We start from the raw sequence: 17,543 nt of genomic DNA on the forward strand, positions 1-17,543 counted from the left end.
CTGTTGGAGCTCTCAGTTTGTCTCTTGCCCCAGGACTCTGTAGAAGATGTGTAGCTGCTGCAGGGAGTGTGTGTCCCCTGGTATTCCGGATGTGTATGAGGAACGGCAAAACTAGCTGAAGTTGCAGATGTTACTTTAGTAACCATGCAGTATAATGTATCAGTCATTCAAGTGTGTATCTGTTACAGATTTTCTCTAGTATTCCCTTCACCGTCTCTGTACACCCGGGAGGAGCATTGACCTGGTAAACCTCACAGCTGAGGAAGCTGCATCAGTGGATGTGGGCAGGACAGTCCTACCCACAGGACAGGCAGCGTAACGGCCTGGTCTCCTGGGGGAGCTGTGACACCGTAGGAGAGGCTGCTTGAGGAAGTGCTCACATTTCAATTGAGCTTTAAGTTTCTGTTTGGCACAGTGTTACAGGCTTGGCCAGCATTGTAATTCCACATCAGAGAAAGCATAGTTCTGAGGGGGAAAAAAAGCCATGAATTGAAAGATGTTTTATCATCTGGTGTTTGCAAGACAAGCTGCTCTCTGGTAATTGGTGACGTCTCTTCTCTCCATTTAATCCAAGTAGTTACCTAGCCTATTGCCTATTGAGTTTTATTGGGTATTTTAACTTTGAGGGAGTTAATTTTAGTTGTACTGCTAGAGTGCTGGGATAGAGCCATGTCCATAAAACCAGCAGCTCAATCTTTTTCTCATAATTCTGTTGTTTGTTAGTTTGCTTGTTCTTTTTAACAGCCTTCCTCTTGGAAATTTGCTGATCATATGCTCATTATAGCCTGACTTGGAAGTTATTCCTGAAACTATACAGGCTGAGCTACTGTGAAGTGTATGATTGTTTAGACTTCTCGTCTCAGAAGAGATTTTTTTTTTAACCTTTAAGAATTGTCCAGTTATACTGCCAGGAAACCTGAATATACTTTAAATATGGCACAAGCCTCAATCAAAACCCATTCCACTTTGCCTACATAAGTCTGAGCATTCCAGCATGCCAAACTTCAGAAATGAGTCACTGCTTGGCACTTAGGACTTTCATTCAACAATTTGAGGCAAAAAGTGTTACATGGAGACTTGCAAATCCTCATTTATTTACTTATTTTTATTTATAAACAAATTTTCTTTTCTTTCTCTGAAGTTTTTAATGTTTGCTGTTTTTGAAACAACAGTGATCTAAGCAAAATTCATAGACCGGTGATAAACTTTCTGATGTTTCTCCCATGGCATTGTATGAAGGGAAGGAATGAGTCAAACTTGCAGTTCTTTTCAGTGCCATATTAGAAAAGCAGATTCTACTTAAGGCCATAGTTAGTATTAATTTGTGAAGCCAGAGCACTCAGATCACAATAGTTCATGCAATCTTGGGCAGTAAGTGTTGGTCCTTTTTGTCCCTAACCAGCAACAGTGCACCCTCTGCAAATAACATGGAGAAAATACCCTTTCTGTGAAATGGAAAATCCTGGTATCTTTTGGATGGCCCACTGCTAGAGCAGCTACGCATAGCAAGAAAACTTCTGTCCCCCAGACAAACTCCTCTGGGTGGTGAGGGTGTCAGCAGCATGACTGATATACTGAGCCTCCTCGGGAGGATGCCTGTCAAATAAATTCTTGTTATGCTGCCTCCTGCCAGGTGATCACAGAGATCTGCCAGAAGCTCAGGGGAGAGCCGGTTGTTGGTCTTCTGAGCCAGAAAGGAGGCATTGTTGTAAGATGAAGCAGCCTGCGGGAGAGGACAGCAGCTTGCAGACAAGTGGGTGAATGATACTTCCTTAATGATAACACAGAGAGATTTAAAATGATCTTTGCTTTATTGCTTGTGAGTGCTTTATGGCTGAGGGAGGTGATGCATTCATACACAAGACTTTCATGTAGTTCCTTGTATACTTATATTTGTCTTGTATGGGCAGTAAATTTTCTCCCCTGAAAAAATCAGGCTGAATCTTTGGGTTGTGATGGATTTTGGGTTAACACACTCTTGTGTAGTTTGAGTAAAATTAAAAAAGACTATGCTACCAACTTCTTTCTTTAAAAGGCTTTTAATCTGGGATCTCTGGGTCAGATAGGGTGGATCTTGTGTATTACTAGAGGGAGAAATTGTTAAAGGCAGTTAAATGCAGTCAGCTGGCCCCAAACACATAGACAATAACATATATACTCATCCTTGATTCCAGGGAGCTTTTATGTGCAGGATCTTGGTTTGGCTCTAAAGTCTCTTGATTTTGATAAACAACTGTGCAAAGCACTCTTTTTTCTTTATGACTTATTTATAGTCAGTGCCTAAGCTCTCATTTCCTTGCAAAGAGGCAGTTGTTATTTGTTATGTTTCTAGAATCGGCACTGATTATCAGGATAGGAAATTCTGCACTTCCAAAAGCAGCATCTTACTGCTGTGCTGGCTATCGGCTCTTATCTCTTTTCGGTGTTGTAAATGTTCTTTCCTACTGGGTGGTATTCCTGCTGCAGTGTGAATGACTGCAATGTTTTGTATGCATTTGGTTTTGTGTCATCCTCATTTCTCTACGTGAGAAAATTCCCAGGAGTATTTAGCGTACGCGTGTGGATAAATCTCCTGCATGCCCCATAAAGTAGTTTACTGTGGGCCACTATAAAGCAGTCATTATGGGGTGATGTTTAAACTTCTGAGATTAACACAGCCTCTCAATTGCACTTACTTATTTTTATAGTGTAATTTAGCAGCTGAACCATGAGAAGTTATGGCATAGCAAGGACTCCTTAAAAACATGAATCCCAACTGTTCTTTTGGTTCCTTTGTGGTGTATTCAGAACAATTCTAGTATTTTGGTTTAAAAAGAAAAAACAAAAGAAAAATAAGAAGAAAGACAGATTGCTGCTCAGTTGTTATGTGTTATGCATGTCTGAAATGCAGTCAGATGCTGGTGTGGCACATCCTGTGCTACAACTGAAAGCAAAGTGCTTGAGCCTGATTTCTTTGCAGTGAGACATGGGCGATAGTGTTCCCTGTGTGCAGAACACTCCATCGCAGGCCATTTTGCAAAGGGAAATTTGCAATGGTGTTTTTGCCCGGATGAGGGAAGTTTGATCGGGCCTCTTTGAAAACCAGATGCTTTTAATGTGGTCACCACAAATGTAGATAGCTGTGAGATCATCCTCTGCTAACTTACCACTTCCATCAGAACTATGCCATGGGAATATTTCAGAATACATTATTGTTATTTTTTTTCTTCTGAGGTCTTCCATGTAAATAAACTGAATTGACCAACAAAGTTTTGACCATGACTGTCTTTGTTTTGCAAAGTTCTCTTGTAAACAGGCACCACGCTGGGCTTCCCTGAATAGCACCGTCACTGCAATTGAAAGGGAGCAACAAAGGCATAGGAAATGAAATGTCCATTCAATTTCCTATTCATGTAAATGATAGTTTATCATACTGATTACTAGGTTCATGTGGTTAGGTTCTGTGATAACTCTTAAGCCTTTTATTGCCTTTTTAATGAACTGCAATACAACGTTGCCTCACCTGAATGCTGACCTGGTATCGAGGCATTCTCCAAACTCAGTGTTACATTGGCTATTAACTCATCGTTATATACAGAGAAGAATGTCTCCTACCACAGCGTGCAGCTGTGATGCAGCTTTACTAGTTAGTGACAAAGTTCTTCCTTTACACTACATGGCATCCCTGGAAAGAAATTTCTAAGTAATTTCTAAATGTATTTTTAATGATTATACCTGATTTCTTGATAACAGTTCTCACCGGATGACAGAATGCTGTACAAAGGAACCAGTGGGGCACAGATGGTACAAGTGTGAAGGTCATGTACAGAGAATTCAAATGGGCCCCCTTAGGTCATGCTTTGAAGCAGTAGTGGAATCAATAAAATCCATCACTCTCTTTTGTTCCAGTTTTGTGTCTTACAAATGAAAGAATACAAGTCAAAACTAATGGATTTATAATCTGGGCTTGTCCACCAGACTTCTGTCTGCCTAGTGGCTCAATTCTCCCATCTGACTCGACAAAAATTCACATTATCATCCAATACACCTGATGGTTTGAGGGGTCGAACAGTCCATCTCTTAGAGCATGATTGCTTGTGCACCTATTGCTTGCACTAGTTTTTGGAGTGGAAATATGAGTAAATTGCACAAGCAGATGGTTACCGCAGTGACACTGCTGTGGTGTGCGCGATTAAGTATCTACTGCTATGTGGAAGTGGGGAGTTAATATCTGGGATCTCAAGGTTTGCCCATTGTTTGGGGCTGGAATCATTTGGCACGTCATATTTTGAAATGTTTTCTCATAGGCACTGATCATTACCTGTATATTTATAGAGAATCTGTGTGTGGTTGTGTGTTTTAATGAAGAAAGTGGCTATTGCTACAGTAATATCTGAAGATTAATCTGTTAATGAATTCTCATCTTCCTAAGTTTGAAACAGCAGCTGGTTTTCTCCAGTCCAGTCAATGCTTAGTTTAAAAAAATAACATGTATTACAGAGTAGCCTAAAAGAATGAATTCATCTAACATCTCATAAGAACATCTGGTGGTGAAGAGAAAGGTGGTATTTTAGCATGTCTTCTTGTAAGGCAGTGCAGTAACAAATGCATGTAAATTCAGTCTAGTGGGAATAATCTGAAACCAAAACAGCACTTCAACTGCAAAGTCATTAAAAAAACTTTCATGTAAGACAGCTGTGGGAGAAGGAGGTTTGGTAAATGTAATGGAGATGGGGAAGTTGTACTTCAGCTGTGGAAGTGAAAATGAGCAGCAGAGTTCAGAGTTTGTGTCTCTGTTGTACTGGCAGATCTGCAGTGCAACTCCTACACTGCTAATTCACCTCCATCAAGGTGTGCGAGTCTGCCACAGGGAGCATTGTGAATTCTCTCATAGATTTACAAAAGCAGATGACGTTGGGCTACATACTTAAGTATTATAATTTAGTGTGATTCTACTGAGGGTGATATAGTATCAATTTGGTTATTATCTGAGAAAGTACAGTTCTGATGGGCCAAACTGGTTTGGGTTTTCACTCCCTTGTTGTGATGAGAAATTGAATCTTAACATACTTACCAAACTGAATTGAAAAGCAGCTCTCTCACTGTCTCTATCTCATTGTCAGGTGGCATTAACTTGCTGTTCTGCTACGGGTTTTCTTCATTATGCTTGCCAAAGTCTGAGCATCTAAAAAGGAAGAAGAAACGACCATCAATAGGCACAACCCTCCCTGCATATGAAAGAGCAGTACCTGGTGCCAGGAGGATTTTCCACAATTAAGGTGTGTCTCTTATGTGCACACATGGGATGTCAGCTTGGCTGTGCTCACAGAGGTGGTGGGTTTTGCACAGTGGCCCAGAGATCATAATTTGACAATGGGAATTTGTTTAATCTGTAGAAGAATAAGTGGACTTATAGAAGTTTCTTCTTGTCTTGGTAGAGAGTGTAAGGGAAACATGTTGAGGCATGTCTGTTTTTCTTTGCTTTAATCAAAAGTGAGAATCCTTTGGTTAAATACAAAATAAGGAAATTTCCTTTTTCCCTGACAAGAGTGTTTTGGAAACTGAAGCACTTTCACACTTGGAGAGATGGGCCTGTTTAGCAAGGGAAAACCAAAACATTCCAGCGCAGCTAATACTGCGGCTTCCTCTGGTGCCTTAAGTTCAAGCCACAGCAGGAGGTGCAGACACCTAATGGGGATGCAGTCGCATTCTGGATCTTCTCTTTGGCAGAAATAATAAGATGAGTCACAATTAACCCATTCTGCTAAATTAGTGAGGCTTTTGGAGATGAGAGAAGGCTAAAGTCTTGCAAGTGGGATTGCAGTAGAGAGAGGCAGAGCTGTTGCTTCGGAGTATTCGGAGTATTCCAGAGTCTCTGTGCAATGGGACAGTTGGGCCCTGGCTGTCAGTGCTGCTGTACCGGACTTTTCTTTGTGGAAATCAAGTAACTTTGTCATCAGGCTCAGGTTTCACAGAGCTAACACTTTCTTCAATAACTATAAATACTGAGATAACATACTGAGAAGGTATCTGGAGCCTTCCTATGGAGGAAATTGTGGTGATGCATGTGAAAACAGATGTGCCCATATGAATAATAATGAAAGCTCATGGGGTAGTTTATTTCAGGCTTGACTCTTCCTAACGTAATGTGCCAGCTATGTTTCTCAGAGCCACACTGTTAGCTTACGAACATGGCTCAGGCAATTTTCCTTGGCTGACACACCTGGAAAACTGTTTCTGTGCCTGTTTTTTTTGTGTGTTTTTGTTGTTGTTGATTGTCTTCATTTTGCTAAATTAGTTAGACTTGGTTTATAAAATAAATGAAGCCATCTTGTCCCCATGGTGTAATTCTTGCCATACTGCTGGTAGAGCAGAGGAGCAGAGCTCCTCACCGCCTTGGTGAGGTAAAGCATTCCCTCTACCTGTGAGCCACTGCATTTTCAGTGCTAGAAAGTCTTGTCAGTGGGGAAACTGCTCCCTGGGGTAAGGTCAGGGTCCTCTTGTGGTTAGTTTCAGAAGAATGAATGGAAGAGTTGTCAGTGGTCAGCTTGGTTACAAGGCAGAGTGGTTAATGCAAGACTGAGCAAATCATGGGGGTGTGGGAATTAATTACATCTTCATGGGATGGAGAAAGTACAAGTGTCCCAAAGATCACCAAGGGTTTAAAACTCAGCTCAGCTTCCTGTCAGAAGGAACCAATGGCCTTTATCACAGTACTCTTTGTGGTCTTCCTCAACACTTCTTTTACTACAGTCCTTAAATTAGTGCTGGTGTACAGAGCACTCTGTATTTCATTTCCCACAAAATCTGAAGTCTTTTACACTGAAGCAGAACTGTGGCGAATGCTCAGCTAGAAAGGTGCCTTCAGAAGAAGAGATAACAAAAAATGTTCTAAATAACACCCTAAATAAGCACTTGCTGGGTTAAACCACAGGAAACTGACTATTGGCCTTTATCCTGTGTGACCATTTACACTGTATCCTTATCAGCATACCTGGCCTGGCTCCAAGAGATTGGATGGTGTTTGGATACAAGAGGTACAATTTAGAGCTCTGGGCTGCTTGAAAGGGACCGGGTGGTGATCTGTGACTCTGGAGATCAGGGAGATAAAGCCCCATGGTGGGCATGTCCCCTGACCTGCCACTGATGCTGGCCAGGTTGGGCTCCTGAGCACACCCAGAGGGGACAGAGCACTCCCAATGGGAACTGTCTCAAATCCAGATTCAAGTCCCACAGCTTGAGTCTGTCTGTAGTAGATGGAGGAATAAATGAAAACGCTGCTGTCAAAAGATGTTTCACAGGGAATGTAAATAGTAGGCTGTTGGATAAAACAGGCTCAGATTGCTGATCCACAGGATAATATCTCTGGCACCCCCGGGGAGAGGCTATGGGACAAGAAACAACCACAAGGATAGCTGAAAGCTGGGAAGCATAACTCTGCCCTGGGATAGGGCTTATTATGCACATTAAAGTATAAGCATAGCTGCTTTGCCTTTGTACTTGAGCTAGCTCAAGCAAAATCATCCCAAATCGCAGTGCTGTGCTCCCTGCACTCCTGCCCAGTATTAGCTGCTGCTGGTACAGCACGGGTGTTCCCCAGAACCACGTTTGCAGCCTACCAGTCACCAGTATTACCTGCATCATAGAGAGTGGCTGCAATGCTGGGAATGCTCAGCACCTCAGGAGGTACTTGGAGCTGTGTTAATTTAATTACTCCCTTTCTTCTTGCCTTCAAAATCCACTTAGTGATGGGGTGGAGGTGCCTTGTCCCTGTAATGGGTGGTGGCAGCTGGCCAGCAGAACTTCTGCCTGACAGGAGTGGAGATGCAGAGCTGGCTCAGGAGGTTTAACTTCATGGCACTGGGCAAAAGGGAGAGAAACATGTATTGCTGTCTCTAAAGTTGTCATCTACCCTTGTTGGGCAAGCAACTGGAAACGGCAGGCCTGAAGCGTTGTGAGTTGGGAAGAGACAGGACAACCGCTCTCCTTGCCCTTGTTTGCATCTGGCTGAGCTGTGAGATGAGATTGAAAACTCACAGGAGCCTCATTGCTTTCATAACCCTTCATTGCCTTCATAACCCTATATGTCAGAGCAGGGCACCCCTCACAGCTTGGGTCTGAGTGCTGGGCACGATGGCCACAGAGCACAGCTGCTGCCCCAGGCACACAGCTGGCTGAAGCACCCCAGCCCATGAGTCTGAGCCCAAGAGAGGTAATGGTTTGTGCCCCATTGTTTTACAGTCTTTCCCCTGACCTCATCATTATCATCTTTTATGGCATTCTGTGAGCTATTGAAAGCATTGGAGGAGGAAATTAAGGGCTGCTCTATACTGCCCAGGCTCTGTGGTTGTATGTCCCCTGATGAGCTATTCTCTCCTGTACATGCCCACAAGTGGTTTAAATTCACATTGCACAGGATAGTGAAAAAAGATGAGAGAAGAAAAGCTAAAATACTATCTAATATTTCCCTCTCTCTTTTACCTTATTTCTTTCTCCCTGTAAACCTCTACATTCCCTTTCTACAATAGACTTATGTTTCTTGTCTTTCATTTTATGTCCCAGTCTGTCCCACACAACTGCTGCTCTTCTCTCTCACCTGCTCTGGTGAGCACTCCCAGCTGCAGCCACTGCTGCTCCCTGCTGACCTTGGGGTTCCCACCTGAGCCCTCCATTTCACTCTGCATTTCAGAGCCTCTGGAAGAGCTGAACTGGGGCCTGGACATGATGCAGACTTCAGATTCCATCTTTTCTAAGGCTTGAGAAGTCTTTGGTTGAGGTCCTCTTGGGCCAGGAATGCTCTCATGTGAAGCTGTCCCAGCAGAAACATTGCACCCTAGTAATATGTTTTGCTCCATCCTCTTTCTTGTTTATTAGCTAGAGGCCACCAGCAAAGTACTGTGTGTCTGGGGGAAAGGATGAAGGAGGAATTCATTCTGAAACTACAGTGTAAGTTGCATTTGTTTGATGGTCTCTCTTCCATAATCTCCCATTACAGAGCTCATCTCCTCCAGGCTTGTTTGAAGAAGGGAGATTTACTGCACTCTGTGACAAAGTGGAGGACATGGGATGTATCCTGGGAGAAAGAAGGGAACTAGAAAAGGGAAAGGGGTGGCTGGAAGCAAGCTCACGGCTCACTGCAGAGTTGCACACCTGGGGTAGGTCGCCTGCTGCTTCCAGCCACCCATGGGGACATCTGGAGGGAGCAACCTGCCTCACACACAAGAGGTTCTCATGCACCTCCACGTGCCTGCAGCAGAAGTGAGCAAGGACCAGCAGGTGTGCAGCAAATTCCCACCCTGCCTTACCGTAGGTGTCTTCTCTCCCTGAGCTGTAACCCTGCCCAGCAGACCCGCTGTGCCAGACCAAGAGCCTGGCACAAATGCTCCCCAAACCCAGGCTCATCCCCTCTGACAGAGAGGGCAGCTGCAGCACCACCCCCCTGCAGTTGGGTACTGTAGGTATTCTCCCCAGCTGAGAAGTGTTTGGGAAACACTTGTAATGCTTTTTCTCAGGTGTTGCTGAGAGGATTTGTTTTGTAAATAGCAAAGCTGTTAATTACCTTGACTTTAATAAGACCGGGCTGAAAAGGTGTTAACAAGTTTCTGTTGGGTTATGCTGGCTGCGAGCCACTGCACAGGGCTGTGTAATGAGAAGGTGGGTGAAGTTACTAAGAAAGTACTTCTGCTCAACAGAGAGAAAAAATCATTAGGCACGGGTTCAGCCAAAGACCTGGAGTAATGTGAGTTTGGCAGGAAGGTTCTGAACTGAATTAGGAAGCAGTTCTTCTCCAGCAGATTCAGTTTTGTGCTGGTGATATGGAGTGTCCAGTGCAGGCCTGGAGGGCCATTTCCTCCTCCTGCTCCCTGCAAGGTGTTGGTGAAGTGAAGCTCCTGTGGGAGTGTGTGTGCACAGCAGCTCTGAAAACCAAGAGGGAGGTCTGGGGATCTAACTTTAAGCACTTCACCTACAGAAGTGTTGCTTAGGGTTAGAACTGGTTTACTAACCAGTTGGTTAGTTTACTAATCGGTGACTAACTGGTCATGAAAATCTCTGTATGTTCCGGCAAGCTGACTACCAAATTCCCCATCCTTCCCTGAAAGCCTGTTTGTTAGTAAATCTCAACGAAAGCATCACACGGATGCTTTTACATCCTCCTCTACAGAATGGCTTTAGTGGAGGCTGACCAGGGGTTGATTAAGGGCCTTTAACTTTGTCATGCTAAGGGTTGGTTTTGCAAGTCGGAAAGGACCTGTGAGTTGTTTTCTAAGGCTGTAGGGAATTGCTGGCACTCCCTGGTTTCGTTGCACCAGATGCAGCATGACAGGGAATCTACACTGCATATGAAAAGGTCCCTTACCCCACTAAAGAGAGGAGAATCTAACACTTGTCAGCTTGAGTGATGGAGACTGGCATTGAGAGCCATAATATTCATGTCAGAGAATTGCCAAGCCCATGCGGAAGCGTTCAAGATGGATGGCCTGGGCATGCACTCCTGACACTTTAATACGAGGGGAGGATACAGCACAAACATCTCGTACAGAATTATAATCCATGAAAGGGCACTGGCCGCATAATTTAAAGCTAATCCACCCAGCAGAGAGTTTAACAGCTGAAGCGGGTTTGAATAGAGGAGGGCTGTAGTGGGGCAATGGGGCTTCTGAGCATCCCACAGCAGGAAGCAAGCTCTCAGCCAAAGCGTAGCCACCCTGGACATGCTTCCCAGAGCAGCCTGTTGGCATGCAGCCTTCCTGCCTCCATTTCCCTCTCATGTCATTGCTATCAAGTTGTGAATTAAATAGGCTTGATGTTCATCTTGCTGGTGGTCACCTTGTTGGTGATGTGGGCAGGCAGCGCTCTGAGCAGCAGCCCTCTGGGGGCACTGGGACTGTGGTTTGAGTTCATACAGCATGTGCTGCACCCACAGTAGGTTGTTTGACTTTCTCATTGGAATTGGGATTGTTATGTTCCTTATGGTAAAGCAATCAAATCCCCCTCAAGCATTTCTAAAGCCAAGTCCCCCTTCTTCACAAACATGAAGTAATTTACAGGTGGTTGGGATCAATGCCCTAAATTTGTGTTGATTTCAGGTAATTGGGAGTCAATATGTTCAGGTTTAAAGACACCGCTAGTCCCTTTGCAGTGTTATGGTTGGAGACTGAGACTTTGTAACCTGCAGCTGACAAGACTTCACTTTACTGTGTGTCATCAGTTATTTTGAAAACTGATGTGTGAGATTTTGCTGTTGTGATAGAATTGTGTCTGAAATGGTGAGGTCAGCCTGGCCGGCAGCCTGCAGCTTCTTAGCCCTCGTGCTCACAGTCAGTGTGTGGTTACAGAAAACAAGTGCTTGCGGTGCTCCCTGACAGCACCTGATGGATCGGGACCTGGAATCTCTATTGTTTTGTGTGGAATGTAGTGAGAAGTGATGGCTGTTGTATCCAGGCAGGGGGGGGGATGAATGTGGGGGAGAGGGTTCTGCTCCTCCAGGACTGCAGTATGCATCGAGGTGTGGCCCTAGGGCACACTGTTGTCTTCTGTCCTTGGTCAGACTCAGTGTTCACTCTGCATGGTGTGAAGAAGTGGAAATGGATCTCATGGGCTGATACTTAACTTTCTCCCAAGCTCTCCTTGCTTTGCATGTGGTCTTTGGCTTTTGCATAGGATCTGATCACGCTGCCTCAGATAGTCTGAATCTCAGAAATGTAAATGAAATAAAAGAGCAAATACATTTGAGGGAGAAAAATCAATCTCCAGCATTCAAATGCAGTGCAGCAGGTCCAGGTGCCAGCTTGGCAAACTGCAGGCTGGGGGGAGCAGGGGCTGGTTTGTGGGGACCTGACATGAGTGAGATGTTAACTGTGATCCTCCTCCGCAGTGGGACCATCTCTTTGCAGTTGTGTTAGAGGAATAACATCTCCTTCCTGGTCTTTTGCTTGTTGCTATTGTTTCCAGTTCAACCTAGATTCTGGTGGCTTGCGAACAGATGCTGTTGTGGCAGCACTTGAAAAAGTGCTTGTGGTTTTTTTAGCTTTGGTGGTGTGGCCTTTTTGCTTTCTGTGGGAGCTTTGGAAACAGCAAAGAAACCCCCAGACTTGGTGGTTGGTTGCTGTAGCCCTTCCCCCTTTCAGGAAACTCTCAGTTGCAAACATAAACTCATGTTGGCCCCACTCCCAACATGTGTGTTTTGCACCTTGAGCAGCGGCTGTATTTGCTCATGTATGTGCATCATGGCACTCAAAGCATCAAAGTGTGAGTGCAACGTGTGTGCTGCTGCTCCCCCCCAGCACTGAGACCCCTGGGGCTGCCCAATGGGAGGGTCCCTCCAGGTCTCCCACTGAGCAGCAGGGGAGCAGCAGGGGAGCTGAGCCCCAGGCACATTCACAGCTGGCCCCTGGTTTTCTCCCCCCTGCCCTAAGTTCAAAGTACTCCTCTCATGCCTGGGAGAATATTGCAGCAGTGCTGACGCTTTCCACATCAAAGCAGGGCTGCCTCTCCATGTCTGGGGACGTGAGGCTACAGACAAATTACAGAGGCACTGGAGCTTCAAAATGGGCTCTGGCCAGTGAGACCCTGAGCAGTCAGCACCAGGGGAAGGTTGGGAGTACTGCAGCATGGGTGTCACTGCAAATCCTGTAGGGAGTTACAGCTGTGGCCAAGTTTCATTGAGGTCTGGGATAAAAGAGGCCTCTTGGTGACTTTTTGGATTAGTGATGGGGAATCTGGGAGGTGCTGTGCTTTAGAAATGGGCAGTTTAACACCTGAAGTTCTGCTGGGAAGTCTGAAAGGAAAAAGCCACTTGTTTTCATTATGGTGTTTATTGCAAAATACAGGCTGACATCTAACTCTTTAGGGATGCCTTGAAAATATATGGAGAAAACAGATTGTGCAAAGCAACAATTCAGCTTCTTAATAAGCAGCATTAGGCATAAAGAGTTCTTAATTCATATTTGCTATGTTGGTTTTCTAAAAAGTAAAGAAACTGTAAACAAATTACTTTCACCTGGTACGAACACATGAAGCTATTATCCATGTGGGTAGATGGTCTGGTACCAAACCACAATGTTTTAAAATTAAAAAGCAACCATGTAAACACAGTCCTTAAACCTATTGATGCCCTCAAAAAGCTGCAGCTGTGCTAATACAAACAGCAGCACTCAGAAAACCCTCTCACATCAGAAAGTGCACAAGTTTCCCCATCAGGAGCGCTTCCAAGCAACGCCTGTGCAGGATTAGGTAGGGGTGCTGGGGTTGTGGTGCCTGCACAAAAATGGAGCAACCCAACAGGACCAGCCCTGGTTATGGTGCCCGTTCCACTCATGCTAACGCTGCTTGACCTTGGCTGGCGGTGGTTCAATGCATGGAACCCACCAAAATAAGGTGAAACTCTTCCCTCTGTCAGGTATAAAGGGACTTCCCCAGGCAAGGCTCCTTCCCAAGCTCAGTTATGTGAGGGCTGCCACGGGTGGAGAAACCCACAGGTCCGCCTGGCAGGCATGGTTGCCAGCCTCCCCCTATCTCCTGTGGCCTTTGTTCCGCCGCTTGGTGTGGTTGGCGACGGTGGCATCGCGGCGGGCGCAGAAGTGCTTGGCCACCAGCTGCCGGCACTGCTCGCATCGCACCGTGCAGCACCAGTGGAACTTGCAGTTGCAGCTGCTGACCACCTCTGTCCTCCTCTCCTCCACTTTGAGGCCGCACTCTGTGCAGAGCCGCCGGCAGCTCCTCCGCTCCCATTGTGAGAGGTTCTTGCCGGCCTGTAGGCACTCGCGGCCCTCGGTGCCGTGGTGTCCCAGGCTGGCATTCCTTGTGCAGTAGTCGGGGGAGTCCTCCAAGAAGACGAGCTCTGTGGAGTGGACGTGGTGGAAGGCCTCGGCAGTGGCCCCGCGGCTGTCAGCGCTGTTGCCAGCTCTCATCCTCCTCTTGTCCATCTCCAGCTTATGGGCTTGGTCATATTTCATCTTCAGGTAGTTGCCGATCTCCCGAAAGTCAGCGAGCTGGAGCCAGCAGGTCTGGATACTGCAGCTGCCTGACACCCCATGGCACTTGCAGGCTCGTTTCATCGTGGATTTCACAGCCTGGAAGGAAAAGGAGCAGAAGTTAGAGGCAGCAGATCGTTGTCATTCAAATCTCAATATATGGCACTTCTACTATGGTAAGGAATGGGTCAAACGTGACTTGTGCCACAGGATTTCAAGTCCTTCCAAGACACAAACTGATGCTTTTATCTCAGCTCTAGGCAAACATCTGTCCTCATCACTAATTAAAAGATGGAGATAACAAGCAGGCACAAGCTGTTGCCCCCAGCCCTTCTCTGGCCAGGGTAGAGGCAGGGTCATACCCTCCTGGCACTTCCCAGTCTGTGACTCATCTCCCTCATTGGCACATCAGCCCATCACCTGGCACAGACCTCCTTCAGAATGTGTGAAAAGCACTGGAGTAACAACAGAGAGCTCTTGTGCATCTCCTCCAGGCCGAGCACTTCACAGCTATTATCTACTCACCTCCCTCAGGTATTTATAAGGTCCCAATCACTGGTATCTATGTGAGATTATGCCTCGACACACCCTATGAGATAGGTATGCTAAGTGCTGCTGTCCTTGTTTTTACAGACAAAGTTCGGCCTGAGCTGCTGTGCCCTCATGGGTATCGAGCCCATCCTCACAGCCAGCTTCCCTGCTGAGCAGCTTGGAAAAACCCACCGCAGGAATGCAAGCTGGTACTTGTGTTATGGATGTGAGCATGAAACTGGTGAGTTTCTGAATTAATAGCCTTAGTAGTTAACTGTGCTGCACACAGCTGCTGGAGGTGGAAATGGATCTTACTGCAGCTCCTGTTTAGGCTTAGGGTTGGATTCTGACTATGTTTTTTCTTTCCAAGCAAATATTACCAGGCCTAGACTGTCACAAGCAGTTGGGGTCCAGAACAGTTTACTATGCTGCCTGATGTTGTTTCCAACATGTACATTATTATTATTATTACTATTTGTATTACTACAATTACTATTATATCTTTAAATATTTGACTTACGAGTCTCCCAACTTCATTGTTGTGCAGGTTGATCAGGGCACGGGTATCATGTCCTGTTTCTAAAGCATCCACAAAGAGCTTGGAAATCCTCTCCCCAAACTCCACATTGTCGCTGCAGCCTCCCCAGACCCAGCCACGGCCACCTGCAAGACAGACACGGATGGTAAGAACAAAGCTGCCCCAGTGGGCTGAGTTCTGCCCCAGGACATGCACTGCAGTGAGGCTGAGGTGATGGCAGCCCATCTCATTGCTGGTCGGTCACAGCAGGATGCATGTCAGCATCTTACCTACACGCCCGTTCCTGGAGTCGTCGCAGCTGCAGCTCTCGAAGTCTCCCATGCTGCAGTTCCTGGTCAGGGTGTACATAACACCAGCGGAGCTGATGGCGTGCACAAAGGATGTCTCTCTGGTAGCTGAAGAAGGGAGAAAAGCTGTCACACACAAACATCCGCACCAGTCATTGTTTAATGGGAAGGAAGCCCTCTTGTGAAGCCGTCACCATTCAGAAGGAGCAAGAAGGGGATAACAAAACAGACTGTGCAAAAGGTAAGGTGCTACAGAAATTAAATGCTCCTGACTGGAGTCGCTCCAGGCTTCAGCATCAAGAGCCTCAGCAGCTTGGCACAATGTTCCGCAAGCATCCCTACATGGGACAGAGGTTCTTAGCAACAGTGGGATGGCACAGCCAGCAGTCAGATCTGTACTGACAGCAGTCTGGGTCCATGCTTCTGTTTCAGTTTCTTTTTAGGCTTTCCTAACAGTCAGGGTGCCCTGGGCAGCCTGGTCAAGCAGTTGACAGCCCTGCTTGTGATAGGGGGTTGAAGTTCCAGAATGTTTCAGGCCCCTTCCAACCTCAGACATTCCATAATTCTGTTAAATATAATTCCAGTCCAGTGAAACAATGGATGGCTGAAGTAGATAGCAGTCAAATATACCCACAGCTTTCTCTTGAAGGCAGTTTCCTAGAGCATATCCTGGGTTTCTCCCTTCCCCTCTCTTCCCCACTGCCAGCTGAGGTGCCCATAGCAGTGCTTGCTGTGATGCTGTACAGACCAGCGCTGCAGGTAGGGCTGAGCTCTGGCTTAGCAAGGGTACAGACCCAGAAAGAACCTGGGGTCACAGAAGGAACATTAGCACTGTTTCTTAGGAAAATTAACGCAGACATAGAAAAGCAAGCATGAGTTTTAGGGGTCAGAAAACCCTCTTCATCACCAGGTTGCTCATTTCAAGGCACTCACCACTGCGCAGGCGGTTGTGTGTGGAGAGCTGCAGGGCGCTCTCGGGGCAGTTCCAGCGCTCCCATCCAAACTGAAACTTGCACTCCTCCATCCCATTCTGTGCGCCCGCCGCCACGCTGCTGGAGTACGTCAGGTATGCCTGCATGGAGAGCAGTGTCAGGGCCTGGTCTCTTAGCATTTATCCATGACAACAGACATATGCGGGCTGTGGGTCCTTTGCCTCAACAGGACTTGGAGCTGGAATGCTCCGGGAAATCTGGTTCCTTAGAAAAGCAGTATTTCCCATTTGCAAAACAAAATCGCTCCGCTTAAATTATTGACAGTGCTTGTTGTAATTACCTTAGGTCCTGTCATCAGAAAGTTGTTCACTGACCTGAAACAAAGAAAGGAAAATGAGCAGCACCATTTAACACAGGCTCAAGAGCATCCCCTCCCATGCCCCGAATCTTACCATGCTGCTGCATTGAGAACAGCTCCGTAGATGCCCACGATGGAGAAGAGGAGGAAGGTGCTGCTCCTCATGGCTGTCAGAGCGTGGGACCTGGCTCCCTCCGTTGATCCCGCAGGTCCCTGGCAGGGCTGCCTCGCTGTGCCGCGATGTATCTCCAGATATTCGGGTCCAGGAAAGCTGCAGGAACCTGCAACCCTGATATTTATAAGGTGAAGTTCTGAATAGTCAAAACCCCCCATTCATTTGCTACCCAATGACTTAATGTGGTAAAAAAGCTTCCTCGCCAATGGGTGACAAGGAAACGCCTAATGTTGCACTTCAAAAGGCAGAGCGGTGTCACTGGGAGCTGTGATGATGTGAGGAGAGCAAACTTCCCTAACAATGGGCCACTTTTAACTCCACTCCACACCAGCTCCATCCCTTTCTCCCTCCCCAAGTGCACTTGCCTGCTCCCTTTCACACCCTGCTCGCAAGCAGAGGCCAGGCCCCCAGCTCTGCGATAACAAACCCAAGCATTTCTACAGCGCCCTGCCAGCCTGCTCCCTGCCATCACAGCTCTGTATCCTATACAGATCCACCAGAGACACACCTCCCGGGTCTTCTTGACTCGAAGAGATTCATTTAATGGTGTATTTTTTCCCCTCCTTGCCTCCTTATGATGAAAATTTCCGTATTTCCATCCTGATAATAGCGTGCACGTCGCGGCAGCGTTTGGAAATCTCTCCAATTCACGCGGCTGCAGCTTGGGAACGCTGTGTGAATCACTTATGTGGTTTGCTCCATGCTTCAAGGCTGTAATTAGGGGAACAGTTTTCCGGGGGTTGCGATTTCCCTGCAGCGAGGTCTGCCCT

At 46.4% G+C, this 17,543-nt stretch overlaps 1 protein-coding gene and 1 long non-coding RNA gene across 2 annotated transcripts; one reads left to right on the forward strand and one right to left on the reverse strand.

Moving 5' to 3' along the window:
* Positions 1–13,347: 13,347 nt before the first annotated feature.
* Positions 13,348–16,931, reverse strand: WNT8A (Wnt family member 8A). The gene is given in 7 exon segments (XM_085532078.1): positions 13,348–14,051; positions 15,004–15,168; positions 15,170–15,246; positions 15,291–15,416; positions 16,242–16,380; positions 16,581–16,614; positions 16,693–16,931. Coding segments are annotated over 7 exon segments (1,341 nt in total). The 3' UTR covers positions 13,348–13,490.
* LOC107320096 (uncharacterized) lies at positions 14,586–16,714 on the forward strand. The gene is made up of 3 exons (XR_004308881.2): positions 14,586–14,724; positions 15,031–15,549; positions 16,586–16,714. It is a non-coding gene; the product is annotated as an uncharacterized LOC107320096 (long non-coding RNA).
* Positions 16,932–17,543: the final 612 nt, after the last annotated feature.

This window comes from Coturnix japonica, unplaced genomic scaffold, assembly GCF_054131305.1.
Source record: "Coturnix japonica strain WE unplaced genomic scaffold, WE-NBRP24 Scf048, whole genome shotgun sequence".
In the NCBI taxonomy this organism is placed as follows: domain Eukaryota; kingdom Metazoa; phylum Chordata; class Aves; order Galliformes; family Phasianidae; genus Coturnix; species Coturnix japonica.